At 44.4% G+C, this 19599-nt stretch overlaps 1 protein-coding gene across 1 annotated transcript in view; it reads right to left on the bottom strand.

The window, feature by feature from the left end:
- Positions 1–9076: 9076 nt before the first annotated feature.
- Positions 9077–19599, bottom strand: part of ZNF774 (zinc finger protein 774) — a 42702-nt gene continuing 32179 nt past the window's right edge. The window contains 1 exon segment of the mRNA XM_064376271.1: positions 9077–19598. Within this exon segment, the coding sequence (XP_064232341.1) occupies positions 18449–19598 (1150 nt within the window). The 3' untranslated portion in view covers positions 9077–18448.

The following is a 19599-nucleotide window of genomic DNA, read 5'->3' as shown; positions in this document are numbered from 1 at the left end:
TTAATGACTGCCCTTCTAGCTTTCAAACTTGCATGGGGGCTGTAGCTCCTTTCTTGTTGGCTGATTTCTCCATTTTGAAATGAGAATGTTTACCCAGTGCTTGTGCTGTAATTGTCAGGCCTCACAGGATAGCTCTTCAGAAGATTATAACTATGCTGTGTAGGCAGAATTCTGAGATGACTTCCCAGGATTCTCAATTCTTGGTTATTCAATCAAACACTAATCTAGGCACTATTTTGAAGGGATTTTGCAGATGCAATTAAGGCTACTAAACAATTGATCTTAAGATGGGGAGATTATCCTGGTCATCACATGAGCCATTTATAATGAGAGAGATTCCTTTGCTGGTAAAAGAAGTCAGAGACTCAAAGCATGGAATGGTTCAATGGGCCATTCCTGGTATTGAATATAGAGGGGTCCACATGGAAAGGACTTGAGAGAAGCCTTGAGAAGATAGAGTGGCCCTTGACTGATAGCCAGCAAGGAAACAGGGACCTCAGACCTACAACTGCAAAGAACTTGATTCTGCCTGTAACCTAAAAGAGCTTGGAAGCAGATTCTCCCCACAGCCTCAAGTTAAGTCCTTAATCTAGTAGTTATTTTAATCTTGACCTTGTAAGACTCTGAGCAAAGAACCCAGTCAAGCTTGCCTGGACTTCAACAGAAAACTAATATATACACCTAAGGAAACTTGAGTGTATGGGAAGGGGTTGGGGTAGCTTATAAGTAATGCTGCCAAATATGCTAATGGTAAAATTTTACATAAAAAGGACTATGAGCTAGCTGGGCACCCTGCTCCTGTCTGTTAGGACTAACTCCTTATAGTTCATGAGTCTTTTGAGCGGATGTAGCCCATAATAAATTGGATACTCCACTTGGTCTATGCAATTGCTGATCTTGTTTCTTTGTCTCTCTATACAGTGAACACCTTGGGGAAGCTGAGGCTAGAGATAGAACAAAGGAGACAGTAAACTTCAGAATACCATCAAGTGACTGACTGTCAAGTACTAGTTTTCATCTTTGTGAAACTTCAAGTGTTAACTATCACTGCTTAACTCCTTAACCAACTCATTTGAGAGAAACCTATTTCATCTTATCCTAAAGGTATTCAGATATTCCAGACCCTGTGGTTAAGCATAGCTCTGCCAGGTATTCTGACTTTAGCCACTTCTTCAACTTTTGGTTTTTCAGATGGAGGAAAAGTTTTAAACTACCTGTTGGTAATTGCAGCTATTTACCAACTGCTTACCATGTTCCACAAAATGCTAGGTGCTTTATTTATATTGTCTCATTTAAAATCTTCACAATAACCCTATGAGGAAGTATAATTATCCTTGCTTACAAATGAGAAAACAGGCACAAAGAGGTTACGTATTTTGCTTAAGGCCATAAGTTTCAGAGTTAGGATCAAGCCTCCCTCTCTGATTCTAAAATCTCTGTCAAATCTCCATTCAACACCACCTCCTAGTTTATAGACACCATATCAATGAGAAGGTGTTCATTTACTTCCTAATTCCCTCTGAAAACCTTCCAACAAACATTTGTGAACACCCATGTCCTGATCTCGGGACAATATACAACAGCAGAGACCTGGAAGTTGTGGGAGGAAGCCAGGAAGTCAGCCCAGAATGGAGTTGGGCATTGGTTTCCGGGCAGGGGTTAGAATAGGCCACAGGGTTCTATTGCAGTCTCAAGGCCTAAGACAAAGGACCAATCTAAGGACTCATCAAAAGACAGAAATAGCTCATGGGAATCATGAGCTCATTGGAGAGTCAGACCAAAGTATGGGGCAAGAGCGGTAAACAAGGCATGGAACACCAGACCCCATCACAGGGTTAGAACCTGAGACAAGCCTGCATGGCAGGGTTCCCCATGGCAAGCCCCTGAAACAGGGATGACAAAGGGTTACTAGTAACAGCAGCTAACTCAAAACAAGTGCCCTTTAGGTCCAGTTGTAAGTATTTGATATGCATTACCTCATTTGACCTTCACAACAATCCTATGAGGTAGGAACTACTAGAATTCTCAATTTAAGGATGAGGAGGAAACTGAGATCAGAAAGGTTAAAAATGCTCCAAGGATTACACAACTAGTTAGTGACATACTTGGGATTCAAACTGCACTGAACCCAAAGCCCACGTATGTTAATGCTCTTCTCCACTAATGCACACAAGGACCTAGAGGACTGAGTTGAAAGATTTGTGAGGCCACATCCACCAAGAATGTGATGGACATAGATGAGACAAGGTATTCTCAGGAGCTTTCAGACATTAAACCAGAGATCGAGGAGCACAGATAACAGTTTCTACTTGATCGTCTAAGAAATTAATTTCCTGGAGGAAGCAGTGTTTAAGAAAGACCTTCCAGGCCTGGTATGGTGGCTCACACTTGTAATCTCAGCATTTTGGGAGGCAGAGACGGATGGATCATGAGGCCAGGAGTTAGAGACCAGCCAGGCCAACATGGTGAAACCCTGTCTCTACTAAAAATACAAAAATTAGCTAGGCGTGGTGGTGGGCGCCTGTAATCGCAGATACTAGGGAGGCTAAGGCAGGAGAATTGCTTGAACCTGGGAGGTGGAGGTTGCAGGGAGCCAAGATCGCTCCATTGCACTCCAGCCTGGGTGACAGAGCAAGACTCCGTCTCAAAAACACAAAAGAAAAAAAAAAAGAGAGAGAAAGAAACACTTTCCAGAAAAGACCCGTGGAAAGGGTGAGAAAGGGTACAAGTTGTGGAAACAGTGAAACCAAGCTAGAAAAATCGTGAAGGTGTGTGTGTGTGATCAGGCCCTGATTCCTGTCTAGTTAACTTCACCCCAGGCTTCTCAAACAACACAGCCACATGATGTTTCAAAAAGCCCAAGTAGAGCCTCTTTGGAAAGATGCCCCACCGTTGGCAGAGGCTGTGACCTTTTTCTTCAGGTACCATGGGTTGCTACATAGGGAATGGGTGGACACTGGGCTGTAAATACCTTCTTCCTTTATCATTCCTCACTTTCTTTAGTACTGATATTTGGGTGGTAGAAAGCATACATCCTTTATGGAAAGTCACCTTCCTATAAGCTCCTCTAGAAGTAGAGTACAAAACAATCTAACTATTGCCTGTAACTCTCATGAGGTTACAGGCAATGAGTGACATTTCTACTACAACTGATAATGCCAGAGCAGGACAAGGTAGAAACTGCAAGACTTCAGTCACTATTCAGTTATGTAAAGACTAGCACATGAGCACAGTAGCTCATGCCTATAATCCCAGCACTTTGGGAGGCCATTGCAGTAGGATTGATTGAGGCCAGGAGTTGGAGACCAGCCTGGGCAACATGGTGAGACTCCATCTCTACAAAAAATACAAACATTAGCTGGGCATAGTGGTGCATGTCTGTTGCCCCATCTACTGAGGAGGCTGAGGTGGGAGGATCACTGGAGCCGGCAGGTAGAGGCTACACTGAACTGTGATTGCACCACTATGTCCCAGCCTGGGAGACAGAGCAAGACCTTGTCTCAAACAAAATAATAAAAAAAAGAGGCTGGACACGGTGGCTCACTCTCAGCACCTTGAGAGGCCAAGGCAGGTGGATCCCCTCAGGTCAGGAGGTCCAGACCAGCCTGGCCAACATGGTGAAACTCCATCTCTACTAAAAAATACAAAAATTAGCCGGGCATGGTGGCTAGCGCCTGTAATCTCAGCTACTTGGGAGGCTGATGCAGGAGAATTTCTTGAACCCAGGAGGTGGAGGCTGCAGTGAGCCGAGATCGTGCCACTGCACTCCAGCCTGGGCAACAGACTGAGACTCTGTCTCAAAAAATAAAAAAATTAAAATAAAAACAAAGACTAACACAAGAAAAAATGGGAGAGACATACAGCTATGTAGCAATGTTTCTCCCTAAGGCTCCAGTTCATTGACACATGTCCAGTTTGATTTAAAAAAAAAAAAGGCCAGTTTCTATCACCTTCCTTATGGTACAGAAACAAGCTCTCTCAGCCACAAGTATGAATCACATTACTCAGTTTAGTGGAATCACTGGCAATGCCCCATGTATCAGAATGTCTTCTGTGGCTGAATTTACATGTGAAGGTTAATTAAACAAAGCTTTATTTCAGTATCATGGCCTGTATGTATTTACTCATTCATGTGCCAACTGGTGTAAGTGATACCTCCTCCAGGGAGCCTTCCTTGACTCTCAAGATAGCCCTTCTCTGGCTGACATATTCTTCTTGTATTGAAACTATGTGTCTAGGCTGGGTACAGTGGCTCACATCTGTAATTCCAGCACTTTCGGAGGCCAAGGCGGGCAGATCACCTGAGGTCAGGAGTCTGAGATCAGCCTGGCCAACACGGCGAAACTCCATCTCTACTAAAAATACAAAAATAAGCTGGGTGTGGTAGTTCATGCCTGTAATCCCAACTACTGGAGAGGCGGAGGCAGGAGAATTGCTTGAACCCAAGAAGTGGAGGTTGTGGTGAGCTGAGATCACCTCACTGCATTCCAGTCTTGGGGGACAGAGTGAGACTCCGTCACAAACAAAACAAAACAAAACTATGTGTCTGTTTGTCTGTTTCTCACAATCACTCTGTGTGCTCCTCACAAGAACCGTCATTTTTACACCTGTATCCCAGCACCCTTGCCTAGGCCTGGATATAATAGGTGAGTAATGAGTGTTTACTGAATTAAATTGAATAAATTAGAAAGTTACAATGTGGGGTTGAATGTCTGTTCATATGTTCTGTTTATAACAAGACTCTGACTCTGGAGAGGGAGGACAGGCTATGCTGGCACCTAGACTCAGGCTCAGGTGCTAATATTTCTACAGAATGCTTCAGGTTTCCTTCAGTTAAGCCCAAGCCACCTGGATAAAGAAATTTATGTATTTTAGGCTGGGCACAGTGGCTCATGTCTATAATCCCAGCAATGTGGGAGGCTGAGGCGGGCGGATGACGAGGTCGGGAGTTCAAGACCAGCCTGGTCAACATGGTGAAACCCCATCTCTACTAAAAATACAAAATTCAGCTGGGTGTGGTAGTGTGCCACCTATAATCCCAGCTACTCGGGAGGCTGAGGCAAGATAATTGTTTGAACCTGGGAGGTAGAGGTTGCAGTGACCTGAGACCATGCCACTGCACTCTAGCCTGGGCGACAGGGCGAGACTCAGTCTCAAAAAAAAAAAAAAAAAAGAAAAGAAAAAGAAAAAGAAAATAAATTTATGTATTTCTAGCACAATAATGACAGATTGGGGCAAACTCAGTAATGAAAGCAAGCTTCTGGCTTCAGGATCCTGAGATTTCTCTTAAAGAATTTGACAGGCAACTAAAATGGGTGGGACCAGCCTGCCATCCCAGCTGCAGAGAGAAAAGCCAAACATGAGTGGACTGGGACCCTATTGTGAATGAAGAATCTAGTATCTGGGGCAGAAAGCAAGGTCCTCCCAGGAGAAGAGTAAGAAAGGAAGGTTGATGCTAGAGCACATGGAAGGGTCTTAAATTCTACATTAAAGGAGATTCCACTCTCTTCTGTAGACAATAGGAAATGATTTAAGATTTTATAAGCAGGGGAGGAGTATGATTTGATTCAACGAAGATTTATGAAATGTTTACTTATGTACTGGTACGAACAAGGGCATAAAGTTGAGTTAAACATAGTCACTGCCCTGTAGACAAGTACGCAAGTGACTAATGCAAGATGAAATAAGTGAGTGAAACACAAGATGCAGAAAGAAAGGATTATAGAAGTCCAAAGGAGATCCCATCTGCTTGATGGAGGAGATCTGGAGATACTTTATGGAGAGGGAGGTGTTTTAATGGGGCCTTGAAGAATAGGTGCTTTATAAATAAACAAAATTCCCTGAACAGGCAACATGAACAACAATAAACTAGTAAAAGTTGTGTAACTTCCCCACTGATCAGGGAGACACTTTTATTTTATTTTATTTTACTTATTTTATTTGAAACAGGGTCCCGCTCTGTCATCCAGGCTGGAGTGCAGTGGCATGATCATAGCGAACTGCAGCCTTGACCTCCAGTGCTTAAGTGATCCTCCTACCTCAGCCTCCCAAGTAGCTAGGACTACAGACACCACCCACCGTGGCCAGCTAATTTTTAATTTTTGTAGAGATGGGGTCTCACTATACTGCCCAGGCTGGTTTTGAACTCCTGGGCTCAAGAAATATTCCTGCCTCAGCCTCCCAAAATGCTGGGATTATAGGTGTGACCTACTATGCCCAGCTGAGATGCATACTAAAACCACAATATCATTTCACACCTGAAAATATTTTGTAAATAACAATGTGACATATATATAGATATATATATACACATATATTTGCCTTTTTTCTGTATATACACACACATACATATACATACATGTATATAGATAAAATACATATATGTATCCAATTAACTACTGTACTGAAGTTTATATTAGTAAACTCTTTCATTTTCATTAGTTTGTATGAGTATCCTTATTGCTTAAGCAATATGTTTCGTTTTTCCTGTCTTTTACCTTTACTGTTGTTTTTTTTTTTTTGAGATGCAGTCTTGCTCTGTCACCCGGGCTGGAGTGCAGTGGCACGATCTCGGCTCACTGCAACCTCCACCTCCCAGGTTCAAGAGATTCTTCTGCTTCAGCCTCCCAAGTAGCCAGGACTACAGGGGCGCGCCACCATGCCCGGCTAATTTTTGTATTTTCAGTTGACATGTGGTTTCACCATATTGGCCAGGCTCATCTCAAACTCCTGACCTTGTGATCCACCCCGCCTCAGCCTCCCAAAGTGCTGGGATTACAGGCATGAGCCACCACGCTCGGCCTGACTTTTACTGTATTTTTACTCTTACTAAATAGATATGTATGTATATAGAAAGACAGGGAAAAAAGCAAATACATATAAAGGCCTAGAAGTAAGAAATGCCAACTCTTTTCCTAAGTGGGTACATGATTGTTCTTTACACTAATTTTTGTATATTTTAATATTAGTTTTTTTTGGAGAGTAGATAGTAGTTCAGCAGGAGGAACTGAAGCAAGAAGCTATTCTAGGGAGAAGAAATTGTACTGGAGAGGGCAGGCTGTGGTCAGGAAACAAAGTCATCATTCTGCTTGGCAGAATAAAAACAGTTTTTTCTTTGTCATAAGAGCAGCAATTTGCATTTGTATAACATTGTGCATTTTATAAAATACTTTCATGTGCTCCCACCAGTTAATTATCAACTTGAAGGACAAGTATTCCAATTGATAGATGAGGAAACAGGCTCAGAAAGAATAGGCGATATATTTATGAATATTTTTTGCAGAGAAAAACCTTAAAAGGATATACAACAAACAGTAGTGGTGATCTCTGGGAGGTGGAATTTACTCTGCCTAATTGAATTTTCTGATATTTCCATAAATGAACATGAAGTAAAAAATAATAAAGCAGAGGGCCAGGCGCGGTGGCTCACGCCTGTAATCCCAGCACTTTGGGAGGCCGAGGTGGGTGGATCACGAGGTCAAGAGATCGAGACCATCCTGGTCAATATGGTGAAACCCCATCTCTACTAAAAATACAAAAAATTAGCTGAGCATGGTGGCACGTGCCTGTAATCCCAGCTACTCAGGAGGCTGAGGCAGGAGAATTGCCTGAACCCAGGAGGTGGAGGTTGCGGTGAGCCGAGATCGCGCCATTGCACTCCAGCCTGAGTAACAAGAGCGAAACTCCGTCTCAAAAAAAAAAAAAAAAAAAAAAGAGATCGAGACCATCCTGGTCAACAAGGTGAAACCCCGTCTCTACTGAAAATACAAAAAATTAGCTGGGCATGGTGGCGCGTGCCTGTAATCCCAGCTACTCAGGAGGCTGAGGCAGGAGAATTGCCTGAACCTAGGAGGTGGAGGTTGCGGTGAGCCGAGATCACACATTGCACTCCAGCCTGGGTAACAAGAGCGAAACTCCGTCTCAAAAAATAATAATAATAATAATAACAATAAAGCAGAGAGAGGGAAGGAAGACAACAGGAAAAAATGACTTCCTCAAAATCAAATGTTCACATTTTGAATTCTCAATTCTGCTCTGAGTTACACTAACGACAACAGAAGAAATACAAGAAAGATTCTAACAGAAAAGAATGTTCAACTTCACGGGTAATCAAAGAAATGCAAATTAAAACAATATGTAAAGATCATTTATATTAAATTAGCAAAACTTTTTTACAGATGATGGTGTAATCCAAGCACTTTGGGAGGCCAAGACCTGACCTTGAGGTCAGGAGTTCAAAACCAGCTTGGCCATCATGGTGAAACCCCGTCTCTACTAAAAATACAAAAAGTTAACTGGGCATAGTGGTGCACGCCTGTAATCCCAGCCACTTGAGAATCTAAGGTAGGAGAATTGCTTGAACCTGGAGGAGGAAGTTGCAGTGAACCAAGAGCATGCCACTGCGCTCCAGCCTGGGGACAGAGTGAGACTCCATCTCAGAAAAAAAAAAAGATTCCGCAACCAGTAAGGAGAGGAGGTGTAAATATGTTCTCACCCTGTGAAAATAATCTAATATTTGAAACACTTTTTTCTGGGAAATAAAAAAATGTTCACATGAGCATTTTTGTTTTTTTGACAGAGTCTCGCTCTGTTGCCCAGGCTGGAGTGCAAGGGCAGGATCTCAGCTCACTGCAACATTTGCCTCCCGGGTTCAAGCAATTCTCCTGCCTCACCCTCCTGAGTAGCTGGGATTACAGGCACTCGCCACCTTGCCCAGCTACTTTTTTGTATTTTTAGTGGAGACAGGGTTTCACCATGTTAGCAAGCCTGTCTTGAACTCTTGACCTCAGGTGATTCCAAGATTGGACGTTTATAGAAAGATGGACCTATAATCTTCTGAATATTTATTTGCTCTATTTTATGTACATAAAGGAGCAGAGGGTGTTTTGGGGTTTGTTGGGTGGTTTTGGCTGAAGGAAAGATAAGGAAATGTGTGTGAGTGTTTGTGCATCTGTCTGACTGGGAATGAAGGGACTGATCTAGTGTCTGTTCCTGGCCCAGACATTGAGATTACTTTTTTCCCCCTCAGTATAACTCAATGAGATTTGAGTGAAAAAGGTCACTCTCTAGAGAAGTGTTCTGTTTTCTTATTTGCTTTCTTTTATTTTGCTTGTGAAAGACATTGTAAATGAAAAGCATACAAGTAAATGCATATTAACAATTTAAATAATTATTTTATAAAGAAAACCTGTGTATTCAGCGCGCAACTTAAGAAATAGAAACTTTAAGGGCTGAGGTGGGTGGATTACTTAAGACCAGCCTGGCCAACATGGCGAAACCCCATCTCTACTAAAATTAAAAAAATTAGCTGGGCACAGTGGCTCACGCCTGTAATTCCAGCACTTTGGGAGGCCAAGGCGGGCAGATCACAAGGTCGGGAGATTGAGACCATCCTGGCTAACACAGTGAAACCCCATCTCTACTAAAAAAAAAAAATTGGCAGGGCGTGGTGGCATACGCCTGTAGTCCCAGCTACTTGGGAGGCTGAGGCAGGAAAATCGCTTGAACTCAGGAGGCGGAGGTTGCAGTGAGCCGAAATCGCACCATTGCACTCCAGCCTGGGTGACAGAGTGAGACTCCATCTCAAAAAAAAAACAAAAAAAAAAAACTGTGGTGGTGCATGCTTGTAATCCCAGCTACTCAGGAGGCCAAGGGAGGAACATTGCTTGAACCCAGGAGGCGGAGGTTGCTGTGAGCTGAGATCCTGCCACTGCACTCCAGCCTGGGCAACGGAGTGAGACTCTCTCAAAACAAAACAAAACAAAAGAAATAGAAACTTTGCATCCTTTCTCCCATTCCAATTAACTATTATACTGACATTTGTATGAATAAATCCTTTGATTTTCATTAGTTTGTGTATCCTTATTGCTTTAGCAATATATTGTTTAGTTTTGCCTGTTTTTTACATTTACCGTATTTGTACTCTTACTAAATGTACACTTCTCTGTCTTGCTGTTTGCACTCAATACTGTTTGAAGCTTGTCTGTGTTGATGCATGTAACTGTTGTCAGCCCATTTTCCTAGATGGATAGCATTAGGATATGTCAATTACCAACTGGCTGGGAGGTGTGGCCACTAAATCTTCATTTTGAGCAATCACCCAAGTAAGACTGATGCAGGTGGACTTTGGCTCATACATGGGGCATTGCTGTCTTAGAGGACAAAGTCCGAGCTCTTACCTCTCAGTTTCCCAATTCGCTACATCGGCATTTTAATTTTAGTTGAACTGTTTGTTTTCCTTTTCCAAAAATATTTTCTCATCATTCTTTGCCTACATAATTCTTAAGCTTTAAGTCTGTCCATTAAACTGTAAACTCCTCCAAGGCAAAGATGATTATTATTATCATTGTTGTCACTGACATTTATGGAGCAGGTACAATGTACCAGGTAGTTAGTACAGTTTTACATGGATTAACTCATAATCCTCACCCAGCCCCTTGAAGAAGGTACTGAGATTAGCATCATTTTACAGTTAAGGAAGTAAGGGTCAGAGAGATTAAGTAACTTGCCCAAAGTTAAACAGCTCTGGAATGTGGATGTCTTTAACCATCTTGTCTTTGAACCTCTAAGATCGAGGGTAGGACTTGGTGTGTGGAAGGCTCTCAATAAATGTCTGTTGAGCTGCACTGAAAGGAAAAGCCAAGGAGACCGATGGAAAACAACCCCTTCAGTTCAGATGATGGCAGTGGGGACGGAAAAGAGGAGCTGGAAACGAGGCTTGGCATGCCAGACTATTACAGCACTGAATCTGGGGAGTGAGGGTGGGGGAGGGAATGAGGAAGGGACAAAGCATTTCCATTTTTTTCTGCTTTGAGCACTTCTGTATTTTTTGGAAATTTTTACAGCAAGCACGTGGTGCTTTTATAATTTTTTTTAAAGAAGAGAAAGTGTAGAGGACGTGACTACGTGACTAGGCACCAGCAAAATATTAAAAAAAAAAAAAAAAAAAAAAAAAAAGAAACCCAAGCTGACCAGGAGGCTTTTGGCAGGGCTATGTAGGAGAATGGGGAGTTGAAGGCAGAAAGAGAAATGCCAGGGGGAATGCTTCAGGGGAAGATACCGACTGTAATTTGGAAAGTCTGGGTTTGGGAAGCAGCAGGGAGGTCATCCTGGGGCAGTCTCCTCCAAGTAACAAGACTTGTAGGTCTGAAATTCAGGAGAGAGGTTAAGCCAGACCCATGCTCTGAGAAATGATGGCTGAAGTTATAAGCTTAATGTGCAGAACTAAAAAGAAAGAAGAAAGAAGACCTCAACCAGAGTGTTGACGGGGCCAGGCATATCTGAGTGGAAGAAGAGGAGCCAGGCTGGGCGTGGTGGCTCATGCCTAGAAACTCAGCACTTTGGGAGGCTGAGGCGGGCAGATCACCTGAGGCAGAAGTTCAAGACTGGCCTGGCCAACACGGCGAAATCCCCATCTCTACTAAAAATTAGCTGGGCCTGTAGTCCAGCTACTCTGGAGACTGAGGAACCAGAATCCCTTGAACCTGGCAGGCAGAGGTTGCAGTGAACTGGTAAGCTCAGATTGCGCCACTGCACTCCAGCCTGGGCAACAGAGCAAGACTTTGTCTCAAAACAAATAAACAAACAAAAACAGAAAAACAGAGGAGCCAGGGAAGGTACTGGAAGATAAGCAGCCAGAAATGTAGGATAATCATCTCACAACCTCACAATCACCAATGGAAAAAAGAATTTTTTTAAAAAGTCATATGGGCCTGGTGCAGTGGCTCACACCTGTAATGCCAACGCTTTGGGAGGCCAAGGTGGAAAGATTGCTTGAGGTCAGGAGTTCAAGACCAGCCTGGGAGCCTGGGCACCATAAGGGGACAGGTCTCTACCAAAATTCTTTTTTTTTATGAAATGGAGTCTCACTCTTGTCACCCAGGTTGGAGTGCAATGGTGCGATCTTGGCTCACTGCAACTTCTGTCTCCCAGGTTCAAGGGATTCTCCTGTCTCAGCCTCCTGAGTAGCTGGGATTACAGGTGACCACCACCACTCCTGGCTAATTTTTGTATTTTTAGTAGAGATGAGGTTTCACCATGTTGGCCAGGCTGGGCTGGAACTTCTGACTTCAGGTGATCTACCCGTCTCGGCCTCCCAAAGTGCTGGGATTACAGGCATGAGCCACTGCGCCCAGCCTCAACCAAAAATTTTAAAAGGCTGGGCATGGTGGTTTGTGCTTGTAGTCCTAGCTGCTACTCAGGAGGCTGAGACAGGAGGATGGCTTGAGACTGGGGGGTTGAGGCTGCAGTGGGCCATGATCGCACCAGTGTACTCCAGCCTCAGCAATAGAGCAAAACTCCATCTCTAAAAAATAATAAATAAATAAACATATGTATATGGCATCAAACAGTAAAGAGCTGTTGAATTAGAGGAAGACTAAGAAGAGGCCTTCAGATGTGGAAATTCAGTCTTTTTTTTTTTTGAGATGGAGTTTTGCTCTAGTTGCCCAGGCTGGAGTGCAATGCCACGATCTTGGCTCATTCCACCTCCCAGGCTCAAGTGATTCTCCTACCTCAGCCTCCCAAGTAGCTGGGATTACAGGCATGTGCCACCACGCCTGGCTAATTTTGTATTTTTAGTAGAGGCGGGGTTTCACCATATTGGCCAGGCTGGTCTCGAACTCCCAACCTCAGGTGACCAGCCCGCGTTGGCCTCCCAAACTGCTGAGATTACAGGCGTGAGCCATCATGCCTGGACTTTTTTTTTTTTTTTTTAAGAGACAAGGTCTAGCTCTGTCATCCAACCTGGAGTGTCACCCAAGGGTCAGGCAATCCGCAATCCTCCCACCTCAGCCTCCCAAGTACTTGAGACTACAGGCACACATCACCATGCCTGGCTAATTTGTTAAAATTATTTTTTGTAGAGACAGGGTCTGCCTATGTTGCCCAGGCTGGTCTTCAACTGCTGGGCTCAAGCAATCCTCTGGCTTTGGCCTCCCAAGAAGTGCTGGGATTACAGGTGTGAGCCATCATGCTCAGCCTTAAAAGACCTTTGAGCGTCCAGTCAAAGAAGCATGCTAGGGTAGGTAGTCCATCCTATTTAAAAGGGCCTAGGCTTGATAGCCCTGAGAATATCTATCTGTGAGTAGAAGTTTGACCAAAGGGGTAGAGAAGTAATGCGATGATAGGGTCTAGGAAGAATTATTTTGAGGTGAAAGACAGGTTGGAGATTTTTTTGTTGTGGTGCCTTCCCAGGTGCCTGTTGATAACAGTGACTCGCTGGAGACTCACTACATGCCAGGCACTGTGCTAAGCCCTTTACATCATGGATTGTCTCAAAGCCTTCAGTTTTTTTCTCTGTAATATGACCTACACTCAGCGGCCAAATTGACCTTCTCGAGTGCTGATCACGCCTCTCCTCTCCTATAAAACCACCAGCTGCACCCTTTTCCCCAGGGAGTAAGATCCAAACTCCCTAGTTTGGCAGCTAGGAACCTCCTTGGTGTGATCTTTGCTCCCTTGTCCAGTTTTGTCTCACTCTGCTACTTTTCCAGTGCAACGAGATCCTTGCCTGTGGGCATGCACTCATTAATCCATCCAGTAAGCATTTCTTGAGCACCCACCGTGTGCCAGGCACTGTTTTAAGGGCCACGGAAAGAATGGAAACAAGAGAAATGACTCTCACCTTTTGTGGGGTTTACCAAAAACAAATCAATTAATAAATTATCAGACAGGTGTAAGGACTCCGATGGAGGTGTGAGGATAATGTGATGGAGGGTGACTAATTTAGATGGGATAGTAAGGAAAGTCTTCCTGAGGATATGAGTTTAGGCTAAAACCTGGTTGACAAATAGGAGGCAATGCAAAGGTCTGGATGACGAACATTCTGGGCCGAGGGAACAGTTCGTACCAAGGCTATAAAGAGCACAGAACCTTGGCATGACCAAGGAGCAGAGAACTCAAGAGTGCTGAGTGAGGCAAGGGAGAGGGAAGGGGACATCAGAAGAGGCTGGAGGCTGAGGGGACAAAACTACAAGGGTCTATTAGAGCTGGGTAAGGATTTGGGTCTTCATTCTAAAAGCAATGGAAAGCTGCTGAGAAGTAATGTGATTCAATTTAGGATTTTATTTTTATTTATTTATTTTATTTGAGACGTAGTTTCCCTCTTGTTGCACAGGCTGGAATGCAATGGCACTATCTCAGCTCACTGCAACCTACGCCTCCCGGGTTTAAGCGATTCTCCTGCCTCAGCCTCCTGAGTAGCTGGAATTACAGGTATGCGCCACCACACCCAGCTAATTTTGTATTTTTAGTAGAGACGGGATTTCACTGTGTTGGTCAGACTGGTCTCAAACTCCCAACCTCAGGTGATCTGCCTGCCTCAGCCTCCCAAAGTGCTGAGATTACAGGTGTGAGCCTGGCCCGATTTAGGATTTTAAAAGATCACTCTGGTTTCTGTTTTTTCAGAGCAAAAATAGTATCAGGAAGAGCAGTTCGGAGGCTGCTACAAGAATTCAGGTAAGAGAGTCTGGTTGTTTGGGACTGAAAAGTGGCAGGGAAGATGGACAGGTGTGACAAGACAGGTTCAAGAGGAATCTGGGAGGTAAAATTAATGGGGCTTGGTGATGACCTCAATTTTGGAGTGAGAAAGAACGAATGTGTGGAGCACATTCAAGAAGCGAAACTCTAGTCATGAGGTAGAAACAAAAGAAAACTATGGAAAGGGTTACCTCCACTCTCAGCAATAGCACTGAAATATTCCCTTCTCATGGCTGGGGGAGGATGGGCAGGAAGACAGGGAGGAGAGAGGGGACTGGTGGGGCCACAAAGCAAATCACACATTACGCTTCCAGAGTTCACATTTTACCATAGCTGAACAACATGAAAATCAAAGTCATAGGTGGCCAGGCATGGTGGCTCTTGCCTGTAATTCCAGCACTTTGGGAGGCTGAGGCAGGTGTATCACCTGAGGTCAGGAGTTCAAGACCCACCTGGTCAACACAATGAAACCCCATCTCTACCAAACATACAAAATTAGCCAGGCATGGTGGTATGTGCCTGTAATCCCAGCTACTAGGGAGGCTGAGGCAGGAGAATCGCTTGAGCCTGGGAGGTGGAGGTTGCAGTGAGCTAAGATCATGCCACTGCACTCCAATCTGGGCAACAGAGCAAGACTTTGTCTCAAAAAAAAAAAAAGAAAAAAGAGCTCATATCTTATGATAGCTGAACATGAATAACAAAGTGATAGGTAGCTAGGAGCAGCGGCTCACGCCTGTAATTCCAGCACTTTGGGAGGCTGAGGTGGGTGGATTACCTGAGATCAGGAGTTCGAGACCAGGCGTGATCTCGACTCACTGCAGCCTCCACCTCCTGGGTTCAAAACATTCTCCTGCCTCAGCCACCCGACTAGCTGGGATTACAGGCACATGCCACCACACCTGGGTAATTTTTGTATTTTTAGTAGAGACAGGATTTCACCATATTGGCCAGGATGGTCTCGAATGAACTCCTGACCTCAGGGGATCCAACTGCCTTAGCCTCCCAGGGTGTTGGGACTACAGGCAAGAGCCACTGCGCCTGGCCTGAATCTGCATTTCTAACAAGTTCCTAGATGATGCTGATGCTACCGTTCTGGCCACTGCACTGGATTAACTAAAAAAAAAAATTCTGGTCCATTATCCAATGATGCTTTACAGATAGGGTTATCGGCTGAGCGCTATCCTCCATGAGCCACAACACTCAGATGCATTCCATATAATGGAAGAGAATGAAAGAAAAAAACTTCAACCCCCCACTTTGCTCTCTAAACAGTGATAGCCACCCCGGTCCCTCCTTAACGCCTTGCACCTGTGCTTACTCAGTCACTCCCATTCTCCCAGGATCAAAGATGCCAGCAAAGGATCTTGCAAAGTTCTCTAGAACTTAGACGACACACTCCACCATTTCCAAATTCAGACTGGTTTAATGGACATCATATGGGTCCTCCGGTCCTGTAGTGGCTCACAGGCACTGTCACAATCCCAGAGCTGGTCTGTTGTTGCAGAGGAGGACTGCAGGCTGGAAATCTAGTGACTTGCAGCCAAGTCTGGCTCTTCTGTCAACTACGTGGCCCATGATGAGTCATGTCATTTAGCATTTTTAAACCTTAATTTTTCAACAGTTAAAAAAAAAAAAAAAAGTGTCTCACTATGAGAGAAATGGAATACCTGAAGAAAGATTAGCCAAAATTTTCTTGGAAAAAAGACATTAGCAACAGAACCGTAACATTAGAGATGTTACATTTATAGTTTACCAACAAAGTGCTTGTGTGCGCGCAGTTTTAGATCCTCACAACAACCTTGTGAGGTAGGTAAGGTAGTGACTTGAGGCTGAGGGAAGGTAAGTCTGGCCAAATGAAGTCTCAGGGCCAGGACTCAAATGCTTTACCTTCTCAATGAAATCAGTGTTCTTTCCAACACACTGCCTTCCCTCAATTTATTTCAACTGAATGTAGGAATGTACTAGTACATAAACTGGATGGCCCTAAAAGGATCAGAGAATTATATGAACCTAAAACTAAATGGCCAATGACCCAAGAAATTAGAAAACAAGAATTGTTGGCCGGGGCGGTGGCTCACGCTGTAATCCAGTACTTTGGGAGGCCGAGGTGAGCAGATTATGAGGTCAGGAGATCGAGACCATCCTGCCAACATGGCAAAACCCTGTCTCTACTAAAAATACAAAAAATTAGCTGGGTGTGGTGGTGTGTGCCTGTAATCACAGCTACTTGGGAAGCTGAGGCAGGAGATTCACTTGAACCAGGGAGTCAGAGGTTACAGTGAGCTGAGATCACACCACTGCACTCCAGCCTGGCAACAGAGCGAGAGCCCATGTAAAAAACAAAAAAAAAAAAGAAAAGAAAAAAGAAAACAAGAGGTACTTCCTTCAGCTAAATGCCAGGGAGGATCCCTGTAATACAATTTGACATTCTCAGCAATTTTGCTTCCACAATTCTACAGTCCTCTACCAGGTCCCTCTGGATTGTTCATCGTAGGGTATTTTCTGTGTCAGATGACAGCAAACCTCCTGTGAAAGTACCTCATACACTGCTGTTCAAAGAGCCTCTGTAATTCTTTCAGCCTCCTAGTCACAAGACTGCAGACATCCTCTACGACAGTTCTGCCTTGTCATGGCAGTGAGACATCTGGTGACTAATGCCTGCACAGCACTGAACTGGGAATGCATTAACATTTTATTCAATTCGTGTTTTCCAACCCTAAACCTTCTAGTTCCAATCTAATTTCTTTAAGTTCTGAGCTTGGGGTGTGGGAACTACACTAATAAATTCCTAATTGAGTAATAAGACTGATAAAAGCCTCCAGTCTAGTATTGAGTGTCTTTTATTTATTTATTTATTTATTTATTTTGAGACGGAGTTTTGCTCTTGTTACCCAGGCTGGAGTGCAATGGCGCGATCTCGGCTCACTGCAACCTCCGCCTCCTGGGTTCAAGCAATTCTCCTGCCTCAGCCTCCTGAGTAGCTGGGACTACAGGAGTGCGCCACCATGCCCAGCTAATTTTTGTATTTTTAGTAGAGACGGGGTTTCACCTTGTTGACCAGGATGGTCTCAATCTCTTGACCTTGTGATCCACCCACCTCGGCCTCCCAAAGTACTGGGATTATAGGCATGAGCCACCGTGCCCGGCCCTTGAGTGTCTTTTAAGGGCCAGGTACTGCATTAAAGGCTTTATCTAAGACCTCAAATATTAATCATGAATAATGATGTGACTATTTATTTACTGAGCCATCTACGTTGTGCTAGGCACTGTACTAGGTGATCTCCAGGCCACATTGCTCTCACTTCTCATTTAGTAACTAGGCATCAACTTTTTTTGTTGTCATTGAGATGGAGTCTTGCTCTGTTGTCCAGGCTGGAGTACAATGGTGCAGTGCTGGGCTCACTGCAACCTACACCTCCCGGGTTCAAGTGATTCTCCTGCTTCAGCCTCTCGAGTAGCTGGGACTACAGGCATTGGCCACCACATCTGGCTAATTTTGGTATTTTTAGTAGAGATGGGGTTTTCCCACATTGACCAGGCTGATCTCAAACTCCTGACCTCAAGTGATCTACCTGCCTTGACCTCCCAAAAGTGCTGGGATTACAGGCATGAGCCACCACACCTGGCTGGCATCAACTATTAAACTCACATTTCACTAAGAGTCAGGAATGCCTGTTGTATTTGGACCGTTATTTGGACTCTAAGTTTATCCTCTCTGTTATAACATAGAAAAGAAAGAGGGAGAATAGATCAGGGCCCAAAGTGAGCGACTGATGACCAGGTTTTCTCTATGTGAGGTGCTCAAAGACAGAAGCAGTGAAAATTTGCAAGGGAGCAGCAGGACCACTGAAGACCATAGATCAGGGCCCAAATTGAGCCACTGATGACCAGGTTTTCTCTATGTGGGGTGCTCAAAGACAGAAGCAGTGAAAATTTGCAAGGGAACAGTAGAACCACTGAAGACTATTTCCTAAATCAAATGAGTGTTTTGATGGCATAAAAGATGCGCTTTCTGACGGAAGCTCTTGTCACATTTACTACAGTGGAAGGGTTTTTCTCCTGTGTGCGTTCTCTGGTGTGTGAGGAAATGGGAACGCTGATTGAAGGTCTTGCCACACTCAGGACATGGATAGGGCCTGTTTCCTAAGTGAATTCGCTGATGGGTGATAAAGTGGGAGCTCTGATTGAAGCTCTTCCCACACTCTCCACATTTGTAGGGTCTTTCTCCTGTGTGGATTCGTTGATGCTTAATGAGGGCGGAGCTGTCAGCAAATCCTTTTCCACAGTTTTCGCACTTAAAAGGTTTCTCACCTGTGTGTGTTCTCTGATGCGTGACCAAATGTGAGCTCTGACTGAAGCTTTTGTGGCAGTCGGGACAACTGAAAGGCCTTTCTCCCGAATGAGTACTCATATGAGCTACAAAATGAGAACTATCTCTGAAGCCCTTCCTGCACTCCGGGCATTGGAAGGGCCGTTCTCCTGTGTGGGTTCGTTGGTGCTTAATCAAATCCGAGCTCTGGCTAAAACTCTCCCCACAGTCATTACAGCTGTAAGGCTTCACACCTGTGTGGGTCCTCTGGTGGGTGATGAAATTTGAGCTTCGACTGAAGCTTTTGTGACATTCCAGGCATGTGTAGGGCTTCTCGCCTGTGTGGGTTCGTTGGTGCATTACGAGATGTGGCCTACGCCCAAAAGTCTTCCCACACTCTGCACACTCGTAGGGTCTCTCCCCTGTGTGAGTTCTCTGATGTTTGATGAGTGTTGAGCTGTCGCTGAACTTTTTCTCACACCCCTTGCATTGGTAAGGCTTCTCTCCTGTATGTGTTCTGCGATGGGTGACAAGGTCTGAGCTCTGTTTGAAGCCTTTCCCACACTCTATGCATGTATAGGGCCTCTCGCCAGTATGGGTTCTTAGGTGTCTTATGAGATAGGAACTCTGGTTAAAGCTTTTCCCGCATTCTCCACACATGGGCTTCTGTCCTACATATCCATCCAGGAGCTTGTTTAAATCCCTCTCCTGTGAAAAGGGCTCCAGCTGGCCCTCTCCTGGAAGGGTTCCATGTTGCTCTTCTAATTCTAGGCCTCTCTCCCAGTTTCCTCCCCAACCAAGACTATGAGAGA

This window comes from Aotus nancymaae, unplaced genomic scaffold (genome assembly GCF_030222135.1).
Source record: "Aotus nancymaae isolate 86718 unplaced genomic scaffold, 86718_ANA_hifiasm-v0.15.2.pri h1tg000014l, whole genome shotgun sequence".
Classification (NCBI taxonomy): Eukaryota; Metazoa; Chordata; class Mammalia; order Primates; family Aotidae; genus Aotus; species Aotus nancymaae.
Note: the sequence above shows the minus strand (reverse complement) of the source record. Positions and strands in the feature narration are given on the sequence as shown.